A 26,174-nucleotide genomic window follows, 5' to 3' on the forward strand; every position below is an offset into this window, starting at 1 on the left:
CAGATCCTGCAAGAATTCATCTGCTTTGTAAACTAAGCAGACCTCAATTAAACAGCGTAATGTCATGAAAAGAAGTCAATAAATATATTTTTTTACACTAGCAGCTTCCTGTAGGACTAAGAACAAACAAGTGTAAACTAAGTGGCCTTAGTCTCCTTAAGTCAGGGTACTTCTGGGATTTCTTAGGGGCCCATTCTCTGCCGGTGCTTAAAAAGTTAACGTGATCTGCCCTTACCCAGTACTAACAGGTATTCAGGTACTGATTCAGGTACTCAGAAATTGTACTGTTGTATAAATGTTTCAGGATATTAGCTCTTCTTGACTGAATAGATTAACACAACTTAATTGTCCAATTTTTAGGTTATTTCATACTCTCATGATTGCATTCTTAGCTTCTTATAAAATACATTTATCTCCCTCAAGATGGCTCCAACTTTATAATTCTAAAAATGTAGCTCTTAAAATTGTTCAAATCTAAAACTCTTATTCTCAAGTGAGAAAAAAAAATTATATAAATTAAGAAGGGGGCGAGATTTAAGTAGCTCAAGAGTCTGTCGCCTGCAAAGCCTTCTGATCCCCTTCTTTTGAGGCTGTTCTGATATGTGTTTGCTCAACACCGGGTTTGAAAATAACAGTTGTTTACCTGTAAAAATATGTCACGTTCATCTTTGAGATGTTTGTTCCTCTCCCTGCAAAGAGAACACAAATAAAAGAAACACTGAGGCCAAGTATTTAGAACTGCTGACTTTTCTACTCAACACTAACAGACAAACTGGACAGTTGGCAGTGTAAAAGGCAAGACAAATGCACTTTGCATATCTCCACCCTTCATCATACTTTATTTATATTCTTACCACAGACAGTTCCCTGTCTGGGCCACTGAATCTCCAGTAGGGCAATGCTGATTAAAGCCAGCTGGCTTCTGACCATCATTCTGTAGTTTATCAAAACAAATGCCTTAACACATAGAAATCAGTTCTGGTCAATACGCCTTCACTTACTCTAGATTAGAATGTTTAAAGGTTTTCACAGTAAAGATGGCTTCTTACTGTGGAGAGGGTGTAATGAACACCATCTCTATTCATCTGGTGACAGCTGTGAAGGACAGCTATGCCCCTCTGAGGGCTACAGTTGTGGCTGCCATGGAAAAATCTCCCTAGGAAAACATCCATCTTCCCTTCATTCTGCAGAAAAGATGAAAATGTCAAGAAATGGAGACTCCAGGCAATCAGCCAGCTCTGATCAGATCTGACAACACATCTGCTTATTGTACACCATTCATTGTCTCCATCTATTGCTGGCCTGGTCACAAAAGAGACTGAGCAGCCATTACAGCCTTGGTGAACAGAAACAACTTCTGCTGTCAGATATTTCCATCTATGGCCCCATTACCAGGAACAAGCAAGATCACACCACATGGAGTGGCCTATGGGAAACACACTGCAAAGTAAGAGCCTTTCCTCAAGTATAGGAACTTTCTAGGTAACTTAAAATGAGGCCTCCTGAAGGAAGTGCAGTGAATGAAGGCCTACAGGCAAGTACAATCAATAGCCCATGCAAACTTACCATTGAGCAAACGAAAACTAGCATTGCTGCACGTTGAAAAGAGGGTCACAACTGACTGAACACAACTCCAAACTTTGAAGTCTATCAATACAGAAATGTTACAGAGAAATTAACTATATTTTGATATAATTTTACAAATAAACATTTTGGGGAAAGAATCTTCGTTTTGGGAGCACTCCCATCACTTTAGAAACAGCATAGCCTTTTAACAAGCTTCAAGTCTCCTGCAGCCAGGCTTCTACCACAGAAGCAGCTTACAACAGTTCACCACTGTTTTGTTTTATTATTGACTTTTGGAATGGAGATTGTCCTACAATACCAAATTGCCAAAACAAAGCAAATCTTTCATATGTACTGCCTTCTACTGTGTGCAAGAATGGGGCATGTTCCATATGTAACCATTTTTGCTATCTTTTGTGTCATTATCCTGTGGCGGGTTGACCTTGACTGGCTTACAGATGTGCATCCAGCCGCCCTCTCACTTCCCTTCCTTAACAGAACTGGGGAAGAAAATAAGATGGAAAAGCTTGTGGGTCAAGATAAAGACAAGAAAATTGCTTATCAACTGCCATCACAGACAAAACAGACTCAACTGTAGGAAGATGAGGAACAAAGACAAAACTAAAGTCACCTTCTCCCCAGGCTCAACTTCATTCCTGCACTCTCGACTCTTCTACCTCCTTCCCAATCCCGAGTGGCGCAGGGGGATGCGGAATGGCGGTGCTGTGGTTGGTCCATAACAGCTCCTCTCTGCTTCTCTTTCCTCCTCACGCTTCTCCCTTGCTCCAGTGTGGGTTCCCTCCCACAGGTTACAGTCCTTCACAAACTGCTCCAGCATGGATCCTTTCCATGGGGCACAGTCCTTCAGGAACAGACTGCTCCAGTGTGGGTCCCCCACGGGGCCGCAGTTCCTGCCAGAAAACCTGCTCCTGCACGGGCTCCTCTCCACGGACCATAGCTCCTGACAGGAGCCTGCTCCTGCGTGGGCTCTGCGCAGGCTGCAGGGGAATCTCTGCTCCGGCACCTGGAGGACCTCCTCCCCCTCCTTCTTCACTGACCTGGGCGTCTGCAGGGCTGTTTCTCACATTTTTTTTTCTTACTCCTCTCTCTCTCAACTGCTGCGCAGTGTTTTCTACCTGTTCTTACCCAGGCTTTCCCAGAGGCACCACCACCTGGGCTGTGGGGCTCAGCTGTGCCCTGCGGTGGGTCCACTGGAGCTGGCTGGAACCTGCCCTGTCTGGCACGGGGCAGCCCCAGCCTCTCCTCTCTGGCACAGAGGCCACCCCCGCAGCACCCCACTGCCAACACCGGGACACCGACACCCAGTACATATCCCAACATAATTTCATCCTTTAATGTACCTCTTTAGAATGATGCAAGAAGTTCTTGAATGTAAGGTCTGCATTACCTTAAAAAATCCAGCTGCTTCAGAAGTCCTGACTTCTCTCTCTGTAAGGTTTCTGTCACTCGGTACACCTCCCTGTAATGAAAAGAAAGAAAGTTGTTCTAACCATAGTAACAACACCATTAAAATGCTTCCCCCTAGGAGTATCCACATTTGGGACTTCAGCTTCTCCAAACCTGTCGACTTTATTCTGCATGAATGGTTACTAATTTTAAAAAAGTTCATTCAGTATAAGGCCCAAGTATCACAGCAGTTTGAGTTAGCAGAGGAAGGAGTAGAGGTTCTTTTTAAAAAAATTGTAGCTTTGTAATTTCTTCATCCAGAGAGCTTAATATACACCGATACTGGCACTTGCACCATTCAGAGAAGACATACTGCTGAAATCCTTCTTGCTCATGGCCACTAAAGGCCATGTAAAATTTTTTCCAAAATTAGAGTTTATCTTGCTGCTGGAACCATACGTCAGGCTTGCACATCTACAATCTCTAAAATTTGTTTTCAGTTCTTAACACTTATGCAGCCTTAAACATTGGACAGAGCGCCTCAGATTTTTACACTAGATTTACACCATTTACTTTGTCTTAACGCAACTTGGTGTCTGGCATTAAATGTCTTTTGCCTTTCAGTGAAGCCTCAAGTTCTTCCTGTGCACAGTCTGAACATTACACCTGCTTCAACAGCACTGGTCTTACCAGACTGATACAGATGTTTAAAGCAACACTGTGCAGTTGAGTAGGGCTGAGCTCTAATTCCATAAAACACTATTGAATCCAAAGTGCTTTGTAAATGCAGCAGTATTATTCAGCAGTCTGACCACTGGGCAGATTTCCTCTGTAGCTTTAAAACCAGATCATTCCACATTGCTCTGGATCTGAAAAGAGAGGCCTCAAAGAGGAAACAAACCACCTTGAGGAGGAGTATTTCTATTGTCTACTTCCAAAACACACATCAAACATGCAAACCTAAAAATAGTGTTCTAAACGCAGTGGCTGTTCTTTAACAATCATTTAGCAACAAAGTTCATTAATTATACACCCAAGAGAAATTAAATTAGTAATAACTAAGTAGAGTTTGGCACAAAGCTTAAGAGAAAAAGAATATGACATTTGATCTAATATTCTGCTCTATCCTGAAATATGCCAAACAGCCACAGCTCTGAGTTATGTAGTTCATTGCTGAAATGTATAGAGTCTGGCAAGGTATGCACCACAGTCTGGCATCCATGTGCTCTCCATTGGCAACAAGAGGGTTTTACAGATCCCTGAGCATTTTTTAAAACTATCTTCTGTTAAATGGACTTCAGTGAACATTTCTGCCAATTACAGCTTCAGAGTAATGTAACTCTTACTTTGTGCAGAAGGCTGGAGCAAGACAGGTAGATTGATCTGTCACTTAAAGGCCATTTCTATCCCTCAAAATATGAATTGTAAATATTTCTTTTTGAAAAATATTTTTTAATTCAGAGTCAGAATCTGAAATCCAAAACATTTGAACTGGAAACACCAAAATGATGGTTCTGGATTGCCATAAGACCTTGTGTGAATTGTGATTTAGCTGCACAAGCTATGTTTTATCTTGCTGGCCAGTCTCCTTGGTCAGAAATTATGTACAAGACTTGCTGTTGATGAAGAAAAGAAGCACATCCTAGCTGTCTCATAGCCAGAGTACATTCTGAGAAGCAAGTTTCAGATAGACTTATCTTCGAGGAGGATGGAGCATCATGTGCCACAACTGTAATTTCTGTAAAGAATCCCACTGGTATTTCAAAACTAAGACATAATTTTTAACCAATTAACTGATTTTTAATTCCAAACACCCTCAACAAATGGGGGGTTGGAGAACACTAACGTTTTGAAGAAGTAGCAAAAGATTCTGTAGAAGCCAGATATGCTACAGAAAACATGCTGAATTACTTGGGGAAAAATGCCTAGAACTGTACTTGGTTTGCTGGTGGTTTCTCCTTATGACACAAACTTAAATCACAGCACTGAATACCCTAAAAAGGAGGCTCACTGGCACACTAAGCAAATGCACTAGAACCACTGCAGCTGGGGACTTACACTTCCTTCTCCTCATGTAGTCTTGACGCCTCCTCCTGAAGCACCTGTAACTGTTGTTGAGCCAGGCTTAGTTCATGAGATGTTCTCTCCAGGTCTCTCAGCAGCTCCTGGTTAGTCAGCTTCAGCTTGGTGTTCTCTACTTTGGTTTCTTCTTTGCCACTGAGAAGTTCTGTACATTGCTGCTCTAGCTGGGATGCAAGAAAAGAGAACAGAAAGTATTATAACTAACTGGGGCATCTTGGTTTTGAGGCTTTCAATTCAAGTCTTAGAGGTTAGTTGAATAGGAAGCTATTTCTATCAAAGCCAACGTCTGAGTAACACACATATGGTGCTCTTCCACTGCTCTGTGTACAGACATAATTACGTTACACAAAAACAAAGCCATTCCACTCTATGATTGAATTTCATCCAGTTCAAAAATGCACCAGGACAAACCACAAAAAAGGTGTTTACAGAGCAGATTAGCAGTAGTTAGTTGATATTCACAACTGCTATTTTAGGCAATTTCCCACAATGACAAGACCTACACAGAGCAATTCAGAGTTCTGCCTAAAAACTGTTAGATTTAAATCTGGTAGCTGATAAACCTACCCACCCCCAGTAATATCAACAAGCAGTAACCTTTCTGCCACCTCAGCTAAATCTGCAAAGAAGTGTGAATTAGAGCTTTTTTATTCACTTTTATATTCACCCTCCAAAGTATATACAAAGGAAACACACACCCTCCCTGTGAAACAGATAACAGCAGATGACAGTGGTTTCTAGTATGTGAAGAAGTTCCACCTGTTTCTCCCTGGCTAACCGAGCAAATTAAGATGACAGAGCAGAAGTTAAGTAGACTAAAATTAATCCACTTCATATTAGGGAAGGCACTGCTGACCTGAAGATATAAAAGCTTTTTTTATTTTTTATTTTATTTTTTTCAGTATGCATTTTAAGGGATGTAAAATGTACTAGGAGCATTACAATGATACCACTCCAATCTTCCAGATCTGAGACACAGTGGAGGATTTTGTTAGAACTCTCATCTTGCACATCGCAAAAAGCAGAGCTCACTCAACCCAAAATCTCTCCCTATCCAGCTCTGCCAGTCCGTTCAGGCTCCACAACACCACTGTTGTTCTAGTCTTGGTTTTGAATGCAATCTTAAGGCCCAGGTTCAAAACAAAAGCAGAAAATACTTTCTAGCTGGGATTGTGAAAGGTCAGGAAAAAGAGTAGAGTGGGAGCACTTATCTCAGCAGCAGCACCAGCTCAATACACCTGCTGAACTGTAGCCTCAGCAGGCTCACAGCTCATATGGAACACTAGCTGGGCATCAAATTACTGCTGAGCAATGTTGGTTTACATTGATAGATCACTTCAGTTCCTGAGTATTGCTTCCATTCCTTGACAGAATGAAGTTATCTATTTCTAGGTAAAAGACCAGATGCTTGAGGTACTAGAAGACAAGACTTTCTTATATAGAGGAGTGGTTTGGGGAGAAGTAAAATGTGATCACACAAAGATGAACTTTCAAAAAGCTTAAGAGCAACATATTGCAGGCAGAAATCCCACTTACACAACACTACGGCCATCTGAAAACTTACACAGAGGCTGGCCTGGAAATGTAACTGCAATGGTAGCCATCATCAGCTCCCAGAATCATAGGTACTGATGGTAGAAATACTTGCTGTAAATCCTGGTGCTTACTTTTGTGAGAAAATCAATTATGTTGAAACTATGCTCAATAGCAGATGCTCATAATATTTAAACCCCAGGACACAACAAGAGGAGAAAGGGTTATTTCACAGCAAAACAGAGCTCCTTCCTCTCACTTTCTATACCATCCTTTAAGTGATACTGAACACTAATTTTAAAGCATTCATTTAAACAACTCCCAGTAGAGTGGAATAACTCATTAGGTCGATGCTCAGCTGGTATAGAACGGCATAGACTCTACAGGCTCTAGCTGCTTATTGGAGCTGCAGATTGGCTCCCATGGTCATCAAGCAGATGAAAATTGATTGGGAAGGACTCACGGCCCACAGCCATGTTTAAGAAAATCTAGGGAGCAGAAAGAGTTAACCAATTACCACAGGTCAACCAGAGACACAGGAGCCAAGGGTGTATATTCTCTTTTTTTTGACAAAATCGGAGGAAAAACTCAGATGTTTAGAATCAAGTAAAGAACTGGGATTGTCCAATACAAGCAAACTGTAGCTGAGGACAGCTATTACTGTCCCTCAAAGACACATACATTAAGCACTCTCCATGCTTTCCCTTGTTCTTAGCTCAGCAGCCTTTCTGTATTTTTTCCTCTTTTTTTTTTTTTCCTATTTATTTCAGGTGCATGTGGAAGATGAAACATTTATACAGTGTTGTAAGGCTGGTGATTATTTTGTTCTTTATGCCTTTCTTAACAATTCTATGACTTGATTGCATTTTTGAGTGCTATTGATCCATGTTCTCATGGATCTCTCACTCAGAATCCCAAGATCATGCTTTCGCGTGGCCGTCATCAGCACAGAACCCATCATTTTATGTGAGAAGCCCAGTAACTCTCCTGCATTTTACCTCATCCACACCTACTTTCTTCCCCTAATAGAAGATTCTGTGCCCTAGATGTTATGCTGGACATCCTCTGTCCTCAGTGCCTCCTTCTGAGACATGCCATCACACATCCCTGGAGGAACACTACTGAGAATAGTTTGTGCTTTATCTAAGCCATGCAGAGCAAGCTGACAATTCAAGATCATGGTAGTCAGCAAAAAGGCCTAGCCAAAGGAATCTTGGCCTACAGAAGGCCAGTCAACATGGAATCAGATCAGTATTTCAGTCACGCCAGGCAGAATACCCTCATAAAGAAGACTCCCTCTGGCTAAGTCAGCAGAATCAACACTGAACTCATCTTGTCTGGAAATTCCCATTCACATTTTTGATAATAACAGGAATAATTAGATTGTATTAAAAAAAAAAAAAAGAAAGAAAAGAAGAAGGCTTATTAATGAAGTTTGGAAAAAAGCATTTGTATTACTCCCAAGAGGTTCCCTTATATAATCAAGCATGGAAGGTGTAATTAAACCAAGCTACCATTAGCATGTGCAAGAGTAGATTTAATTATCAAAGTATATTTCCATCCAAAAGGAGGAGGTGAAAGTGACAGAGTGCTCTGGATAAGAAAAACATTAGATGAGTGGAAGTGAACCTAGCACACATTAATATCTAGGTGAATGAAGAGTAATACCAGAAAATGAGTGGGGTTATAGTATCATAAAAACAGATCTGAGGAAAGATGAGAGCCACTCTCAGAGATCTTCATTAGGAATTAGAAAAATATATGTACAAAACACTGTCTCTAACTACACTGAGTTCAGCATTCAAATAAACAGGCTAGGCTGCTACACCAGAAAAAAAAATACCAAATATTGCATCTAAGATTGACAATGGATACCAATCAGCTGGTTGAATGACAAAAGTTTCAAATGCCATTAATCATCTGAATAGAATTATCTCACTCATCACATCATTAGAAGTAGTGAATTCCATTTGTCCAACATAGATTCCTTTCCATAAAAATAAAATGGGATAGTTTAATTTTTATGGTAGTATGAAGATCCTGTCCTTCAAAAGCACCCTTGCTGAGACTCATGCGAATTCATAAAGGAGAGGGGAAATGATAAATAATAGAAATTACAAATAAAATACAAAACACAGTAATACTACTACTAATAAACAATGCAATGAATAGAAAAGAAAAAACCCCATAAAATTAGATAAAAACCAATAGTAATAAAAATAACACAGACATTGTTTTATATTCTCCAAGATAGGCAACAGTAGACAATAGGCAATGTAGACCATAATCGTAAGATTAACCTTCCTGAAACTGCTGCCTGTATTACTTTATTACACCATGTTTAAAATTGAGTGTAAGCCTTTGAATAGCTTCTAAATATTTTATAGAACCACAGAAGAAGAGTTTTACAGAACTACTGGTTGATAACTAAGTTTTAAACATAGCTTTACAGCAAACAAAACCAAAAAAACCACAATCAAAAAAGGACAATATTAAAATATAATCATTACAAAATTATGTTAATTTCTTGTATTTTTGCAGTTCACTTCACAATAAAAATGCCTGATTTCTGTGCCCCACAGGTATCTTCAAAATATAGATTATTTCATTATAGTGCTGCAATGTGGTAAACAGCCTGCATAAAATCACATCTATTCTGATTCATAGTGGTACTGAACAAAGGTAATTACCATCAGGCAGTTGATTTCAATTATATAATGGCCTTTTAGTTCAGTCCTATATCCTTACCAGCTAAACTTGCATAATTATAGTAAGCTAGAGTTTTCTCTCCCCTCTTACTCAAGTACAATCCTACAGTTCCCATCAGCTTCAGCAGCACCTGGCTTCATTCCTCAGAAGAGGATCTTAAAAACTACACACAACTAGGAAACTGCCCTCAAACTCCTTTTTCCTCTTCCTTCCCTTCCCCTTTTACTTCTCTCCTACTTCCCAGGAATGGCACTGCTGCCAGGGAAAGGAATTTTACATGTATTTTATATTCATATTCTATAGAGGGAGTTGGTTTCACATCATCCCATTCCAGCCCCTTAAATTCCAGTGCTACTCGCTTTCCTTATCGCTAGTCTTTCATGCACTGACCTTGGAGACACTTTACAGCAAGTTCACACATGCAGAAATACTCTGCTTCCCGAAGCAGGCCGTGCATTTTAAGAAGTAAAACACATCAGGCTTTAATACGGGAACTTGACAAGCTGTTACCATTCAAGATAAGCATGCACTGCTATAAAACAGTTATCACAGAGAGATGTATCAGAAGCAGGTTGTTCAGGAGGAAGCATTTCAAGTTCATAGTGCTGAATCGTCCAAAATAAGTAAATGAGTAGTTGGTACAAGCTTTGAGCAAAGGTGGACACTGTAAGACCCAAATCACTGTTTCTCTGCTCTTGAGCTGTCTGGGCATTAAGCCAGTTCCTAGCACACTGAAGGCAGTGGAATTCTGCTACATTTTCACAAAATTAACCTAGTACCCGGGGAGAATACCTGCAGCATTTTTTTTCATTTTATCATATAAAAGGAAAACTGCTTTAGAAATAGAGGGTAACATTTTTCCTAAGTACATGCATAGAAGTCTAGCAGTCATAACTCCACTTCTAAATGCATTCAGGTATCTACACTCATGACACAAAAGCAACAGAGGGTCACAGTCTGGCAGAACCACATCACACCAACTTGCATTTTTGGGACCTAAAATAGTACCTAAAGAAAATCATACGAACAAATAAAAATGATCCTTCAGTTAAAAAATAGATATAAATCAGAGTTAAAAAATAGATATAAATTAATACCCTTTTCTGTTTTTGAACCAATTGTTCCAGTTCTTGTTCTTTTGACAGGAGCTTGCACTCCAGCTCTTGACTGTAGGACTGAAACCTCTCTGTGTCCTGCAAAATTCAAAGAGGAAATGGATTAACAGAACAGCACGACTGCGTCAGCAGGAGGAGACGTAAGGCATCAGGCTTGAAAATAATAGGAAAGCTTTTCACAGTGAACATAATGAGCTACTGATAGAACTCAGTTTAGGGATGGTATCTCTCATGAATCTAGACTCTGAGCTTCTGTAAACTGGTATAGTCCAGCAACTTCAACGACTGCAGTTGCTCCAGGATGTGCTGATTGCACATGAGCAGGTATCAAGTCTACAAAGCAGAAGCAGGTCTTCTGTCTTAGGCATGAGCCTTAGGAGCTTAGCCAACCTAAATCAATGAAGCTAGAATGCATCCTCCCATTTCCAGCTACATATACCCTCATCCTCTTATACACTAGCACTCATGCTCATCAGTTGCAGCAGTGAGCCGTTTCAGAGAGCTAAACAAGCAGGAAAAAAACCAGCAAAAAACTGAATAGCTTTCTGCACATTTGGTTTCCTGAACCAGACAACTGCTGACAAAAACAACTGCTAAGAATGCACTGGATGGAACAACCTGGACAAATTTAAATTATTATAGAGCTATTCTGCAACTCACATACAAGATATCAGGATTGACATGGGAGATACAGGCTACTGACACACAGCACAGAAACTCAGGTTGAAATAAAAGAAACAATACCTGCTACCTTTAAAATCCATCACTAACAACAATTTGTCACAGATGTCCTGCTGGTATAAGCAAGTGATCTGGGCTTCAGGCTCTGCCATTCACTTAGCAACTATATCAACCTGTCCACTAAGTATCCTGCCATCACTGGGAACTCCCAGTCCTATTTGGCATTACTACTTCAGACACTCCTCAGCTGAGACAAATTGTCAGACCTCCCCTGAGTAAAATTGGGTTCCAGCAGTTCATATCAGCTGAGAATCTGTCCTGTTCCTCCGCAACAGGCTTCTACTCTCTAAGGTCCCCAGGAAAATGCCTCTAAACAAAAATAAAAATTCCTGCAAGACAGCAGCAGTTCCTACATGCTTTTCCCCTTCAGCAGTACACGTAACCAAATGCACGTTAACTGGCTTCTTATGTGGAACAATATATATCCAAGTGAAAAAGACAGACTAACTGCCCCTTTTGTACAACCTTCAGTCAGCAGGGTATTAAGTATCGCAAATAGCTACAATTTTTACTTATTTGCATCTTACCAATTTCTTTAAATGTATTCTTCAAGAGCTGCTCTTCACTCAAGCCATAATAATTCTCCTTTTACATGGCATCAATGCATCTCTCCAGGCTGTAAAGTCTTTGTGAGACTTTGCATTAGAGAAAGAATTTAACAGTCAGATCTCCCCAAATCCCAAATTAGTCATGCCAAGAAACAAACCTTCCTGAGTGCCTGACAACCATTAGTGTGAATGCTGACTAAACTGTAAATAGCTTCAGTGGGAAGCTTTAATGAAAAAGCTTGAAAGAAATGGCTTTACCTCAAATATAGAACTAATTAGGAGATCCAACAATCATTGCTAATGGAAAAGTCTTTGTTGTTTTAGGATTTTCAATACAACTTCAGTTGAGGGCTATTAAGAGCATATAAACCATTTCTTCCACAACAACTGCTGTCAGGCAAAGTTGCAAATACTTTTTATCCTTCAGCTGATATACAAACTTTTTATAAAGGGTTTATCTCATCCACCACTAAAAACTGCTCTCAGCTTGGAATGGAAAAAACTTGACAATTCTAATTCAGGTTCACTATCCTGTGAGGCAAGTGAAAAGACTAATACCTTGGACAGCTGAGGAAGGCTCTTTTTGCTCTAACACACTTTATGTCAGGAAACAAAAAATACTTTATATATGTGGATCACAAAAGGATTTTTTAGATATCATATTTAATTGAGAATGGAGGCAATAATTGATGGATATCCACTAGTTTGGGCAATATTTTGTGTACCATGTGTTGCTTGAAACCATATAATTGTTTCATTTATATGACTGCTTTCAAGACAACAAAAAGGCATGAGCCAGTAGGTCATGATTGGTTTTCCCAGGCCACGCAGAGAAGCTGTGGAACCTCAATCATTTGCATACTCAAACCTCAACTGGACAAATCCCTGAGCAATCTGATCTAGTCTCAAAGTCAGGAGTAGCACAGGTGCCTTCCTACCTAAATGATTCTAAGATGACTCTTTCCTGGAGCATACTGGGAATTCTTGTTAGTGTCCTTGTTTTAGGAGAAAAAACAGGACAGAAAAATCCAAAGAAAAGACTATGAAAGCAGTAGAGGAGATTTAAAGAAGACTTCATAAAAATTCATTGTCAGGTGTTCTGGAAGCACCATGGCAGTGACAAAAGAATCTGACCTATGTTTATTTTGCAAATAGCTGTGGTAGTTTCAGAAATTACCATCGCTTGATTTATCTCTTGCTGTTCTTCAGTGAGAACTTATCCCCTCCCCAAAAGCAGAGACTGCAGAACTCAACAGGATTAGTGTCGCTCTCAACAACCTCAAAGAGCATTTTTCCTAATTGTGACCAGAAGTTGGACCTATAGCAGCACTGATAATACAATGAGGCTGTAGTTCCGTTGACTTTCAACTTTCAGTTTACAGCTGCTACCGTGTGCCAACCACTGAGCACAGGACATCAATGCTCTTCCCATCCAAAAAGTCACTTAGTTTGAAGCTGCAGAGCCTGGATCAGTACAAAAGTAGCAGTGAGGTAAATGATGTTTTTTCTTATTCTTTTGTGAAACACATTTTGTGGGCTTTCATTTCACATGCAGAATGAGTATAAAACCACTGGAAGTGGGAGCAGAATCCATGCCCACAATAACAAAGAGACACTCACTTTCAAAAGAAACTGCTCTTTCTCCTTTTTGATTTGCTGTTCCATTTCCTCATAGAGATGCTGGATTTCTTCATCATAAGCAGCAATTTTCCTAATAAGAGATAAAAGCATACTGAGTGGGCCTTTGTAGCAGTACTTCAAGTCATGGCTCATTATGAGCTAAACCCCACATTTCTGCCTTAACACGAAGCTCCAGAGAATGTTCTAGGGTTAAGAAAATAGGAATTTTTGTGCAGGAAAGGTCACAGATTAAGTTTTTATTTTTTTCTCATGGAAGGCAAGCTTCAACAGCTCAAAGGCTAATAAAGCTACACATCTGACATTTCCATATAAAGCAGCTGTTCATTATACAGTTTTAATGATTAGTAAATCTTAGGTTTAAGGAACAGAGCTTCCTAGTGACAATACTAAGAATTCCAGAGCCTAAGTTTGCCAGTTAAAAGTATTTTCACTGCAGCTTCATGGTTTTTCACTCTGGAACTGCACTGTTCACCATTCAAGAGCATTGAATGAGGTACTTCTATGATGTCTAAGACGGTTTCAGCTAGAACAGACTTCTTGAAAGTTGCCTTACTGCCTTTCTAACAGCTTTGCTGAAACAAATTTGAAAAGCCCAGCTGAGGAACAGAAATAAATATGCTGTGCACAAGTGTATCTGACAGTAGGAAAAAAGAAGGACCTACAAAGCTCACTTTTTTCAATAGAATATTGCAATTAATACCCCTGCAGTTTGATACATGAAGGATTACATTGAGCAGATGCTTTGGTTTGGGCAGAAAAAAATTAACTGTTGAAAGGGAAAAAGACAGCTGCTTTGTTCTGCTACTATGCTATTCTATTGTCATTAGTCCAGAAATTGAAAAGCAAAAATCACTTCGCATCAAACTCAGGGGACATCCTAGAAAGATTTTTAACAGAGACTAATAGGGTCTTTATAGGACACTACTGTATGTTCCCCCACATTCCTCTTTCTAGAGCTGTTCCTTGAGCAATCTGCAGAATGCATCTGTTACAAATAAAGTACATCATCTCCTAGGGCATTCACATCAGTAAGAGCAAGACAAGGAATATACAGTAGAAAAAAACCCTGTTAATATTGTAATCTGGGTATCTACTTTTTTTTTTTTTGTACCAAATACTCTACATATTACATGTTTTCACTTATTAAAGGCCTGATTCTCTTCTCAGAGCCAAGCAAATTGGAAAGAAACTTCAAAAAATTTACCTAAGCTGAGTGAGAAATATCAGAAACAAGTCTTTCTCTCCCCCTTTCAAACATCAGAACACTTGACACTGCCAGCGTGCATTTTCAAGCACATGTAAAAAATGAGGTGGGGGAAGACATTTTTTCAGGCTTTACAGCAGCAATAAACTAATATCAAGCTACACCAATTTGAGTAAACCAATTGCTGTCACTTATATTTTTGTAAACTCTGATTAGGTAAGAAAACCAGCCCAGACAAGAGCGTTTTCATGTGACTGCAATGCTTCAAATGGAGAGTGCCAGAAAATGCAGAAGCCCTTTTTGCTGACTTAATGCCCCTTATAGTGTAAAGTCAGGTCATGTTCTGGTCTCAAATTTTATTTTCTTAAAACTAAGAAAATGCTTCATAACAAATTAGCAGTCAATAGAATTAAATGACACAAATTCATAATGAATTAACAATTATTTAGAAAGCTATGGCAGAGGTGCTAAGATCATATTTAAAACCACTGTATTCATGCAGTATAATGTCACTTTGATCAGGGCTAGATTGACTATGTACTGAAAAATCCCATAACTTTGCACCGGCAGAACACATTGCACAGCAGTCAGTGTTTCCATGGGAATCATAAAGATTTTCTTTGCTTCTGTGTGACAGGGAGAATAACTTTAGTCCTCTATTATTAAGCTGCTGATTTAGATGTTTCTTTCCTCTTATGTGTTTGGAAGTAAAAGATATGGCAGCACCATCAAGGCTACATCCAGGAGGTACCTCTCCATTTAGAAACCTTTTTAGCTGGTCTGGCACATAAGCACATGCCATTTCTGCAGGCTGAATACTCCCCAAGCATTTCATTCACGGTTTACCATTCTTAACTCTGATCAAATTAAACAGAAAGATAAAATAATACCCTGTTATAAGCAAAAGTGTAACACAATTATAAGTAACGTAACCAACAAGCAGCAGAAAAAATAATCCAATACATTAGCTGGCAAATAATCCCCACATGCAGTCAGGGGAAAAAAATTAAAGCCACAAGGGCATATCATTGTTACGTGAAAAATGCAAAATGTTTTCATTAAAATCTCTATTCCCTGGGATCACACCATCCAGTTTTACTCCACGCATAACTGTATAATTTCAGCAATATTTGATAACGTGATCCTTCTCTTTCCAGTAATGCTGTGGAATAGAGATGGAGACAGAAGGGAGTCAGTGCTGTTGTTGAGCACATTAACCAAAATGGAATGTAATGTGAGTTCCCTAAGTTCAGATGATGAGCTCACAATCAACACACTCACAAGGGTTTAATTTCTGCCCCTTCATGTAGCTGCAATGTGAATTGTTTGGGTTTCACAATTGCTGTTCATGCAGTTTGTTGTAATGGCTCTTCTTTCCCCTTAAAAAAACAGTCATTTGCGCACAGTGTCCCAAGATGCTGATTATCCTGTTCTTTCACCAAAGGTGGATTCTGACACTGTCCTGTGCTAAGCCCAATGAGAAGTCAGCTCATCCTTCCCTTCCAGTTTACGCTTACATTTATCCTTTCTGTTTAAAACTCTGTTGTTTGAAACACAGTCCACCTTTTTACTAGGTTTGTCTTTCAAATGCAAAGCACAGCAGCAGACAGAGCTAATGGCAGCTGAAGATTTTATCTGCTGTTAGAAGAAAAAGGTTTCTTTCTCACCTGTTTTAAGCTTACTTCCTATTAGTCTTAAATGCCCCTTGGTTCTACTGCTAGGGATTTGAAGAACAACAGTTCCTCATTCAGCCTAGTCAGTGGTCTCATGGCTTTGTAACAGTCTATGGTATCCCACTCCAGCCTTTACCTCCTCACTCAAGAGATCCTACCTTTTAAAAACAGCTCAGTCAGAATAGCTGTTCCATTCCTTTAACCACTGAGTTGCCATTCTCTGTACCTTTCTTCATTCCACTACAGTCTTCTTGTGTTGCAGAGACCAGAACTTCCCTCAGTACTCAAGAAGTGGGTGCACCAGGATTCTATGTAGTGACAAAAACATGCTTTGTCATGCTCTCAGTACCCTTCCTGATCATGCATAGCATTCTACTGGTTTTTTTTGGCTACCATTGCATCCCGAACTGATGATTTCAGGAAGCTCTCTGCAATGACCCCAAGGGCTTTCTCCAGAGTTGTAACTGTCCATTCCAAGTTCAGCATCACGTAAGCATGACTTAAATTATTTTATCTTCCTTACATTTATCTACAGTGAAGTTCATCTACTGCTTTTTTCCCCACTCAATACATTACCCTATTATTTAAAAAACATCACTGCCAAATTTAAAAAGCCATCTCATTTTAAATTAGCACTTAAAATCAAATACAAATACCAGAAAATCAAGGAGAACTAACTTATCCTGGCAAACAAAAATCGTATCCACTGTGTAGATGCCAAAGCAAAATGGATGAATGTATGGAGCTACTAGTCCACACTTCCAGTGCATAGCTTAGCTATTGCTGATTCCAGCACCAGACCAGATATATGTACAATATTTGGTTTGATACATTACCGCAGTAAAAGTCTCTCACTTTTGTTTAAATAAAAGGAAATAAAGAAGCAAATTAGTATTTTTAAAAGGAGAGTGTTTAAGCCTCATATTTTCATCATGCCTCAAAATCTACAAATATAGGCAACAGCTCATCATCAATTCCTTTATGATGACAAAGACCAGTAAGGAGAACACCACCAGTTCTGGGATAAAAATGTGGCTGTTTGCTCTGTTTTCCTTAAAGTGTATTCAGTTCTGTGTAAGAACGCATCAGCAGTATTTTGGCTGTTGTTGTACTGAACCAGAATTACAGATCACCTAAAAGGAGAAACACACCCATGGTTATATTGGCACAGAATATATCCGATGCACCACATCCGATAGACCTCTTCTCTGAGTGTATCAGGAATATATTTGATATCCTCTTAGTAATCTTTGTTGAAACTCTTTGACTAAGGGATCACAGTGGTAGGTTTTAAGTTTCTTCTCCAACAATTGTCTTAACTGCTTAATATAAAACTGAGGTGAGGTTAATATCTGACAAAAATCAGAGTGGGTCAGTTTACCCGAAATGCTAAAGCAGGCCTTTAATGCTAGAAAAAAATCACGGCCTGTTACTAAGTAATAAAAACAGTCACACACCAAGTGTGCACGGTACATAATTTACATGTTCAGAGGACAAAAATACTAGTACCTGTAAGACGGTCAGCAGTAGACAGTACAATATGCAAATGTCTTCTTTGAGAGTATTTAAAAATTACCAACATTTTTTCTGTGGAAAATACCTTACTTGGCATATAGAAGGTTTCTTTAAATATATAAGCTTATATATATATATACACACATGCATATACATAAATAAATATATATAAATAAAAATTCACAGGGAGACCAACCCTATGCCTTCGAGTAACACCCAACAAAGTACCAAAAATTTCCTCTATGGAGGATCATGCTGCATGTTATACATATGTACTATAAACTTATTTGTAAGTTTACTGAGCTCTGTGAGAACAGGTTTGTAAGAGATGTGTTAACACTGGTATAGATTAAGAATTAAAGTGTTGAGATGACTAGGCCTTAGCATGTGTGTATGTTTTCACTAATAAAATTCACTCCTGATAAACTGGATGGGAGAAACAGGATCAGGCTGTCATCTTTCCTGTTTGTGTGAATGCTGCTTGTGTTTAGGTGGGTGCCAGCAGAGGCACTGCTTTCTAAGCAGCATCAGTCTGCACAGTCCCCCATGTGTGTGTCTTGAGAATATATGTTCAGCCTCACTACTGGCTGTACCTACAAGTGGGAACAGCAGCAGCATACTGTATCTATTGAACCAGGACAGGAGGAAACTCCTGGGTCTCTTAGACTACAGGATTCAGGTTCATGAATGAAAATATGCATGTGTGAAAGCTCCAGAGGAAAAGACAAAAAACAGGTATAGAAGAATGGCATGGGTTGACAGCATAGATTGGCAGGGCATAAAGATCTCAGCACATGCACACAAAGGTTCTGAGGGCATCCAGGTTAGAAAAAAAGAAACAACTTAAGACAAAAGCACAGCCTACATCCAAGAAAGGGGAAAAAAGGCTGACAGTAGACTGCATTATTGCCTAATGACTCACAGAGGTGAGTCAGGAAGGAAAGAGGAAAGATCACATTCATTCTCAGCTTTCAAAGGGTACTATTGTCACCAATGAAGAAGAACCCAGGAGACATGATGATAAGACCTCAATAAGCAACATCCCTTATTTTCTGTGACCCCACAGTAAATCCTGGCCAGTCTATGTGGACACATGCATCTTAGTGCTAATAAGTATGTGAGTATAAAAAAAAATTCACCCCTCTATATGGTCTGTCTTGAGTTTTCCTGTTATTTGTACATAGTTTACAATAAAAGAGGTTATTCATCCCCACTGTTACCAAAGACAGTATTACTCCTCTGATAGTTCTGAATCCTTCCAGCTCTACATTATAAACAAAACAACAAACTATGTGCTGAAATTAGAGGTGTTATCAGGAGGAACAGAAAGAAGAAATGAGCTAAAACCTGGTTTTGCTACAAAGGCATAAAAATCCAATGCATTTTTAAGGTGGAGATTTCAGGTCAGTCAGAAAAGTCAGGTAATGTTAATGTACTCCCTGTGCACCTCTGTGCCGATCACAGCTATTCAACGAATTTATTCATTCAGTTCCCAAAAAACACTGGCAAAAGTATGACAAAAAGAAACAAAAACCACAAACCCCTCATCACACATGGCTGTTAATAATCTCTAGTCTAAAAGAGACAGCACAACTATCTCTATGCTGTTTCCAAACGACTAGCTGTCTGAAGGCTAAAACCACACTTGTAGACTTAGATGAAAACGCTGCTATCAATATAAACCAATTGTCTTTAATAACCATACGTTTTTAGGGTTTTTCTTTCTTCAGAAGCCTTGTCACATTCTCAGAATAGCCAGGAGAGTGCTGAACAAATGAAGTAAATGTTCAACAATATATTTGCCTTTATTACTTAATCTGTAAGAATCTGAAATTCAGAAGTGACACTTTATAATAAAAATACAGGGGAACTTCAACTATAAGCATCATTTTGCATTCTATTTAGATTTAGCATCAAAATTTTTTCCCCTCTAGATAGCTACATATTAAAGGATGATCTATTAATTTTTAGTTCTTATATATTTGGTTTTTTATAAGCGCTTTATATATTTGTTTATATATATCCACACATATTATATATGTTTTTATATCTAAAACCAATATATATTGTTTACCATATTTCATATGTTTGTTTTAGATATATATATTTGTTAACTTTCATTTTCACTGGTATCAGTATTTTGTGCTGCTTTAACATCTTAAACCTCTCATTTCTCTGGCCAGTTAATCCAGATTTATAGCTTTTCTGCATGCAATGTTTGCAAAGCACACAGACAATTTACCAGATTTACTGGTAAATCTGACTGTCCCCTGGAATCAAACTGATTAACTAGAAATAAATTGCTTAATATTGTCTTAGAACTGCAATGCAATAATAAACATCTGCAAAAGAATTTCAGTCAACAAAATCTGTTAACTGGAAGAGAAAAGCTAATTGCAGCCAGTTCTGCATTATAAATAATTTTAATGGTACTCTTTATGACTAATAAAATATTATATATAAAATATTATAATAAAATTTTATGTTACGGGAACTCCTGTGATTATAGTCCTTAGTTCTTCACTGAAATACCTTGTTTATTTCAAAGGTTCCAATAGTAGGTAAGATAGTTGTGAAACTACACAAACAGTCCAACAAAGAGAAGTACTAACTTTTTCAGAGCGCATTCCAACTCGTTCTTTTCATTATCTGCTTCTTGGAGCTAGGAAAAAATTCTGACCAGGAACTCTTCAAAATTGGAAAGTAAATGAGGTTTGTCTTTTCTCAGCTGCAACCAAAGCTGCTTCACATCACTCTCACTGAAAGAAGAGATCATACAGGTGTCGTGGTTTTAGCCCAGCCGGTAACAAAGAACCACGCGGCCGCTCGCTCACTCCTCCCGCCCCCCTCCGGTGGGATGGGGGGAAGATGGAGGAGAGAAAAGAAAAAAAACCTGGAACCTCGAGGGTTGAGATAAAGGCAGTTTACTGGGACAACACAAAGGAATTACAACAACAACAACGGTACTAATGAACGAGTATACAAAAAGAGTGATGCACAGTGCAACTGCTCACCGCCCGGGACCCGACGCTCCGCCACTTTCCCCACCGAAAGAAGGATCCACCCCCCGGCCCGCTCCCTATATATCTACTGAGCATGATGTCACGTGGTATGGAATAGCTCCTTGGCTAGTTCAGGTCAGCTGCCCCGGCTATGCCCCCCACCTCCCAGGTTCCTGTAAAAATGAACTCTATCCCAGCTGAACCCAGGACATTATCCACCCCTTATTCTATACCATCTACATCATGCCCAGATCTTACATTTTCCAATCAACCACTACCACTTTCCTTGTCTTATATATATATAAGTATATGGACTTGTTCTTCTCCCCCCTGCACACACACACACACAAATGGTATTCCTTTAGCCTATGGGCTATTCCTCTAATGTGTCCATCGATTTATTTAGTCCATGACTTTGGGACTCCATCTGTTGTAACAGTTCTTCAGGATAAGAGAGATGGTGTGAGATGTTGGGTTGTTGCATGCTGCCTCTGGAACTTGTGGCTAGTACATTTGGTGCAACTCACGCCCTTGGTCTGCAGGTCGAAGATGTTGATCTTGAGGAAATTGCTGGGTGCCAGTTCAAGTTCTATTGCTGTTGTACTTGGCTCAGTTTCAAAGTCCATGCTGCAGTCATTTGGGTAATTCTTACAGTAATACCCTTGATATGGCATCTAGACATTATAGTTACAATGACATGCATTGGCAGGTTATTTAGCAGTTGAATATTATACAGCCCAATTCACTGGCTATTCTCTCCCAAAATCAAATCTCCCTGAGGTACACATCGAACTTCTCCATCCTTCTGCATCACCCACCAGGTGTACCCAGGTCCCTGAGCAAAAACAACTCCTTGAATGGGTTTGCCTCTGCTTGAGGGAGGACTAACCCAGACTGTCTTTCCTAACATACTCCTCATGCGCACCACAGGGACTTTATCCCCTTCTATAGTATGTGGAAGTCTTGGTTGGGCGGGGGCCAGCCCAATTGGTGGATCCTCTAGTATTAACTAACCAGGTGGCTTTTTTTAAATGTGTATCCCAATGTTTGAAAGTTCCACCCCCCCATCGCTTTCAATGTAGTTTTCAGCAGTCCATTGTATCGTTCAATTTTTCCGGAGGCCGGTGCGTGATAAGGGATGTGATATACCCACTCAATGCCATGTTCTTTGGCCCAGGTGTCTACGAGGTTGTTTCGGAAATGAGTCCCGTTGTCCAACTCGATTCTTTCTGGGGTGCCGTGTTGCCATTAAAATTTTCTCTTCAAGGCCCAGGATAGTGTTCTGGGCAGTGGCATGGGACACAGGGTATGTTTCCAGCCATCCAGTGGTTGCTTCCACCATTGTAAGCACATGGCACTTGCCTTGGCGTGTTTGTGGGAGTGTGATATAGTCAATCTGCCAGGCCTCCCACTGTTTATATTTCAGCCATCGCCCCCCATGCGACAGGGGTTTTTGTCGCTTGGCTTGCTTAATTGCAGCACATGTTTCACATCCATGGATGACCTGTGCAATAGTGTCCATGGTCAAGTCCACCCCTCGAACTCGAGCCCATCTATATGTTGCATCTCTCCCCTGATGGCCTGAGGTATCATGGACCCACTGAGCCATAAATAGCTCACCTCTACGTTGCCAGTCCAGGTCCACTTGAGACACTTCAATCTTGGCGGCCTGATCTGCCTGCTGATTGTTTTGATGTTCTTCAGTGGCGCGACTCTTGGGTACATGAGCATCTACGTGACGTACTTTTACCACTAGCTTCTCTATCTGAACAGCGATATCTTGCCACAGTGCGGCAGCCCAAATGGGTTTACCTCTGTGTTGCCAGTTGCCCTTCTTCCATTGCTGTAGCCACCCCCATAAGGCATTTGCCACCATCCATGAATCAGTATAGAGATAGAGCACTGGCCACTTTTCTCTTTCAGCAATGTCTAAAGCTAGCTGGATGGCTTTCACCTCTGCAAACTGACTCAATTCACCTTCTCCTTCAGCAGTTTCTGTGACTAGTCGTGTAGGACTCCATACAGCAGCCTTCCACCTCCGATGTTTTCCCACGATGCGACAGGACCCATCAGTGAACAGGGCATATTGCCTCTCATTTTCTGGCAGTTTATTATACAGCGGGGCCTCTTCAGCCCGTGCCACCTCCTCCTCTGGCGACATTCCAAAATCTTTGTCTTCTGGCCAGTCTGTGATCACTTCTAAAATTCCTGGGTGACTGGAGTTTCCTATGCGAGCCCGTTGTGTGATCAGTGCAATCCACTTACTCCACGTGGCATCAGTCGCGTGATGTGTAGAGGAAACTTTCCCTTTGAACATCCAGCCCAGCACCGGCAGTCGGGGTGCTAAGAAGAGCTGTGTTTCAGTACCAACCACTTCTGAAGCGGCTCAAATTCCTTCATATGCTGCCAATATCTCTTTTTCAGTTGGAGTATAGCGAGCTTCGGATCCTCGATATCCCCGACTCCAAAACCCCAGGGGTCGGCCTCGGGTCTCTCCAGGTGCTTTCTGCCAAAGGCTCCAGGTAGGGCCATTCTCCCCAGCTGCAGTGTAGAGCACATTTTTAACATCTTGTCCTGTCCGGACTGGCCCAAGAGCTACTGCATGAACAATCTCCCGCTTAATTTGCTCAAAAGCTTGTCGTTGCTCAGGCCCCCATTTAAAATCGTTCTTCTTCCGGGTAACTTGGTAGAGAGGACTTACAATTTGACTGTAATTTGGAATATGCATTCTCCAAAAACCCACAACACCTAAGAAAGCCTGTGTTTCCTTTTTATTGGTCGGTGAGGACATAGCTGCTATCTTGTTGATCACGTCCGCAGGGATTTGACGACGCCCATCTTGCCATTTTACTCCTAAGAACTGGATCTCCTGCGCAGGTCCCTTGACCTTACTTTCTTTTATGGCAAAACCAGCCTTCAAAAGGATTTGGATTATTTTCTTCCCTTTCTCAAAAACTTCTTCTGCTGTGTTGCCCCATACAATGATGTCATCAATATATTGCAGGTGCTCTGGAGCTTCACCTTTTTCTAGTGCAGTCTGGATCAGTCCATGGCAAATAGTGGGGCTGTGTTTCCACCCCTGGGGCAGTCGATTCCAGGTGTACTGGACGCCCCTCCAAGTGAAAGCAAACTGTGGCCTGCACTCCGCTGCCAAAGGAATGGAGAAGAATGCATTAGCAATGTCAATTGTGGCATACCACTTAGCTGCCTTGATTCCAGTTCATATTGAAGCTCTAACATATCTGGCACAGCAGCGCTCAGTGGTGGCGTGACTTCATTCAGCCCACGATAATCTACTGTTAGTCTCTGTTCCCCATTAGATTTCCTCACGGGCCATATGGGACTATTAAAGGGTGAGCGAGTCTTGCTGATCACTCCTTGGCTCTCCAGTTGGCCAATCAGCTTATGGATGGGGATCAGGGAGTCTCGGTTGGTGCGATACTGCCGCCAGTGCACCATCGTGGTGGCAATTGGCACCTGTTGCCCTTCAACCTTCAGCAACCCCACAACCGAAGGGTCTTGGGAGAGACCAGGTAGGGTAGACAGCTGCTCAATCTCCTCCATCTCCAATGCAGCTATACCAAAGGCCCAACGGTACCCTTTTGGGTCCTTGAAATACCCTCTCCTGAGATAATCTATACCAAGGATGCACGGGGCCTCTGGGCCAGTTGCAATGGGGTGTTTATGCCACTCATTCCTGGTTAGACTCATTTCAGCTTCCAATACGGTTAGCTCTTGGGATCCCCCTGTCACACCAGAGATACAGATGGGTTCTGCCCCTTTATAACTTGATGGCATTAGGGTACATTGTGCACCAGTGTCTACTAGAGCTTTATATTCCTGTGGATCTGATGTGCCAGGCCATCGAATCCACACTGTCCAGTAGACTCGGTTGTCCCTCTCCTCCACCTGGCTGGAGGCAGGGCCCCTCTAATCCTGGTTAGAATATCCGTTACTCACTTTTTGCACATGTGAATCAGAAGTCCCTTCAAGAGGATCAGAAATGAGATCGGCCCATCTACTGCATCTGGGGGACTGGTCATGGGAAACTGGAGCAGCAGTTTTCCAAGAAGAATCCTCTTTTCTGGTTGCTTTGTCTCACAACTCCTGTACCCGTGCATCCAAAACTGAGGTAGGTTTTCTATCCCACTTCCTCATGTCCTCTCCATGGTCACGCAGGTAAAACCACAGGTTAGCCCGTCGTGTGTACTTTCTCTCTCCTCTCTCTTGGGCAGAGGAACGCTTACTCCCAATAACTGCGATGCGGGCCTGTACAGGTGAGGAGGAGGACATATCCACTTTGAATTGCTGGAACTCTCGGGACAATTCCTCTACAGCTGAGACACAGGCCCGTAGGGAGGAAGAGAGACTTCCTTCGTATTGCTGGAGTTGGACAGCTAATTCATCCACCGTTTGTCCATAGCCTTCTTTCCAGGACATTACTGCCAATGAGTTGGCATAGGTTGGTGGTGCACTTCGTAGAAACTTCCGCCACATCGGTTGTGTGCATTGGACTTCATCTGGATCTGTGGGTGACTGCCCATTTTCTGGATCATTATAAATCACCTCCAGCATGGCTAATTCCCGCAGGTACTGGATACCTCTCTCCATGGAGGTCCACTTGCCTTGGTGACATGTAACTTCATCCCTGAAGGGGTATCTTTCCTTTACACCTAACAGAAGTCGCCTCCAGAGGCAGAGAACTTGTGTTTTTCTTCCAATCGCCTTGTCGATGCCCCCTTCCCTAGACAGAGATCCCAACTGCTTGGCTTCCTTACCCTCTAATTCCACACTACTAGCCCCACTATCCCAGCACCGGAGCAGCCAGGTAACAATGTGCTCACCTGGGTGGCGGCTAAAATCTTTTCGCATGTCACGCAACTCACTCATGGATAGAGATCGGGTAATTATTTCAGGTTCTACCTCTTCCTCCTGTTCTCGCGATGACCCTGCTTCACTTTCATCTCTCACTAAGCGAACTGATTTCTTTGTGTGTTTCTTTTTCTGTACAGGGGCGACTGATACTGGCACAGGTTGGTTTTCTGGTTTAGCTGCAGTATCTGTCACCAGGATAGGGGTAGCCACGGTACCTGTTGTCGTGGTAGGGGCAGCCACGGTGCTTGTCTTCGGGGTTGGGGTAGCCACGGTGCATGTTATCGGGGTTGGGGTAGCCACAGTGCCTATTGTTGTATTCTCCATCTTTTCCCCCTTTTCCCCCTGAGGATGCTGCCTAATATCAAGCAGTGTTTGGTAGATACCAGCCAGGGCCCAGCACAGTGTAGTGAGTTGTGTGTCTCTGGGATAGCCACAGCATTTTCCTTTCAAAAATTCTATCACTTCATCAGGGTTCTGTAGTTGTTCGGGAGTGAACTTCCAAGTCACTGGAGGTGAGAAGTTCTCTAGATACCTTCCCACATTCTCCCACATGCCGTGCCACC

At 41.1% G+C, this 26,174-nt stretch overlaps 1 protein-coding gene across 1 annotated transcript in view; it reads right to left on the reverse strand.

The window, feature by feature from the left end:
• CRACR2A (calcium release activated channel regulator 2A) overlaps positions 1 to 25,888 on the reverse strand; it is a 45,084-nt gene extending 19,196 nt beyond the window's left edge. Inside the window, 7 exon segments of the mRNA XM_075051884.1 lie at positions 634 to 689; positions 2,975 to 3,046; positions 5,032 to 5,219; positions 10,395 to 10,490; positions 13,322 to 13,412; positions 20,347 to 20,493; positions 25,827 to 25,888. Of these exon segments, the coding sequence (XP_074907985.1) occupies positions 634 to 689; positions 2,975 to 3,046; positions 5,032 to 5,219; positions 10,395 to 10,490; positions 13,322 to 13,412; positions 20,347 to 20,493; positions 25,827 to 25,888 (712 nt within the window).
• Positions 25,889 to 26,174: the final 286 nt, after the last annotated feature.

This window comes from Buteo buteo, chromosome 19, assembly GCF_964188355.1.
Source record: "Buteo buteo chromosome 19, bButBut1.hap1.1, whole genome shotgun sequence".
NCBI classification, from domain to species: domain Eukaryota; kingdom Metazoa; phylum Chordata; class Aves; order Accipitriformes; family Accipitridae; genus Buteo; species Buteo buteo.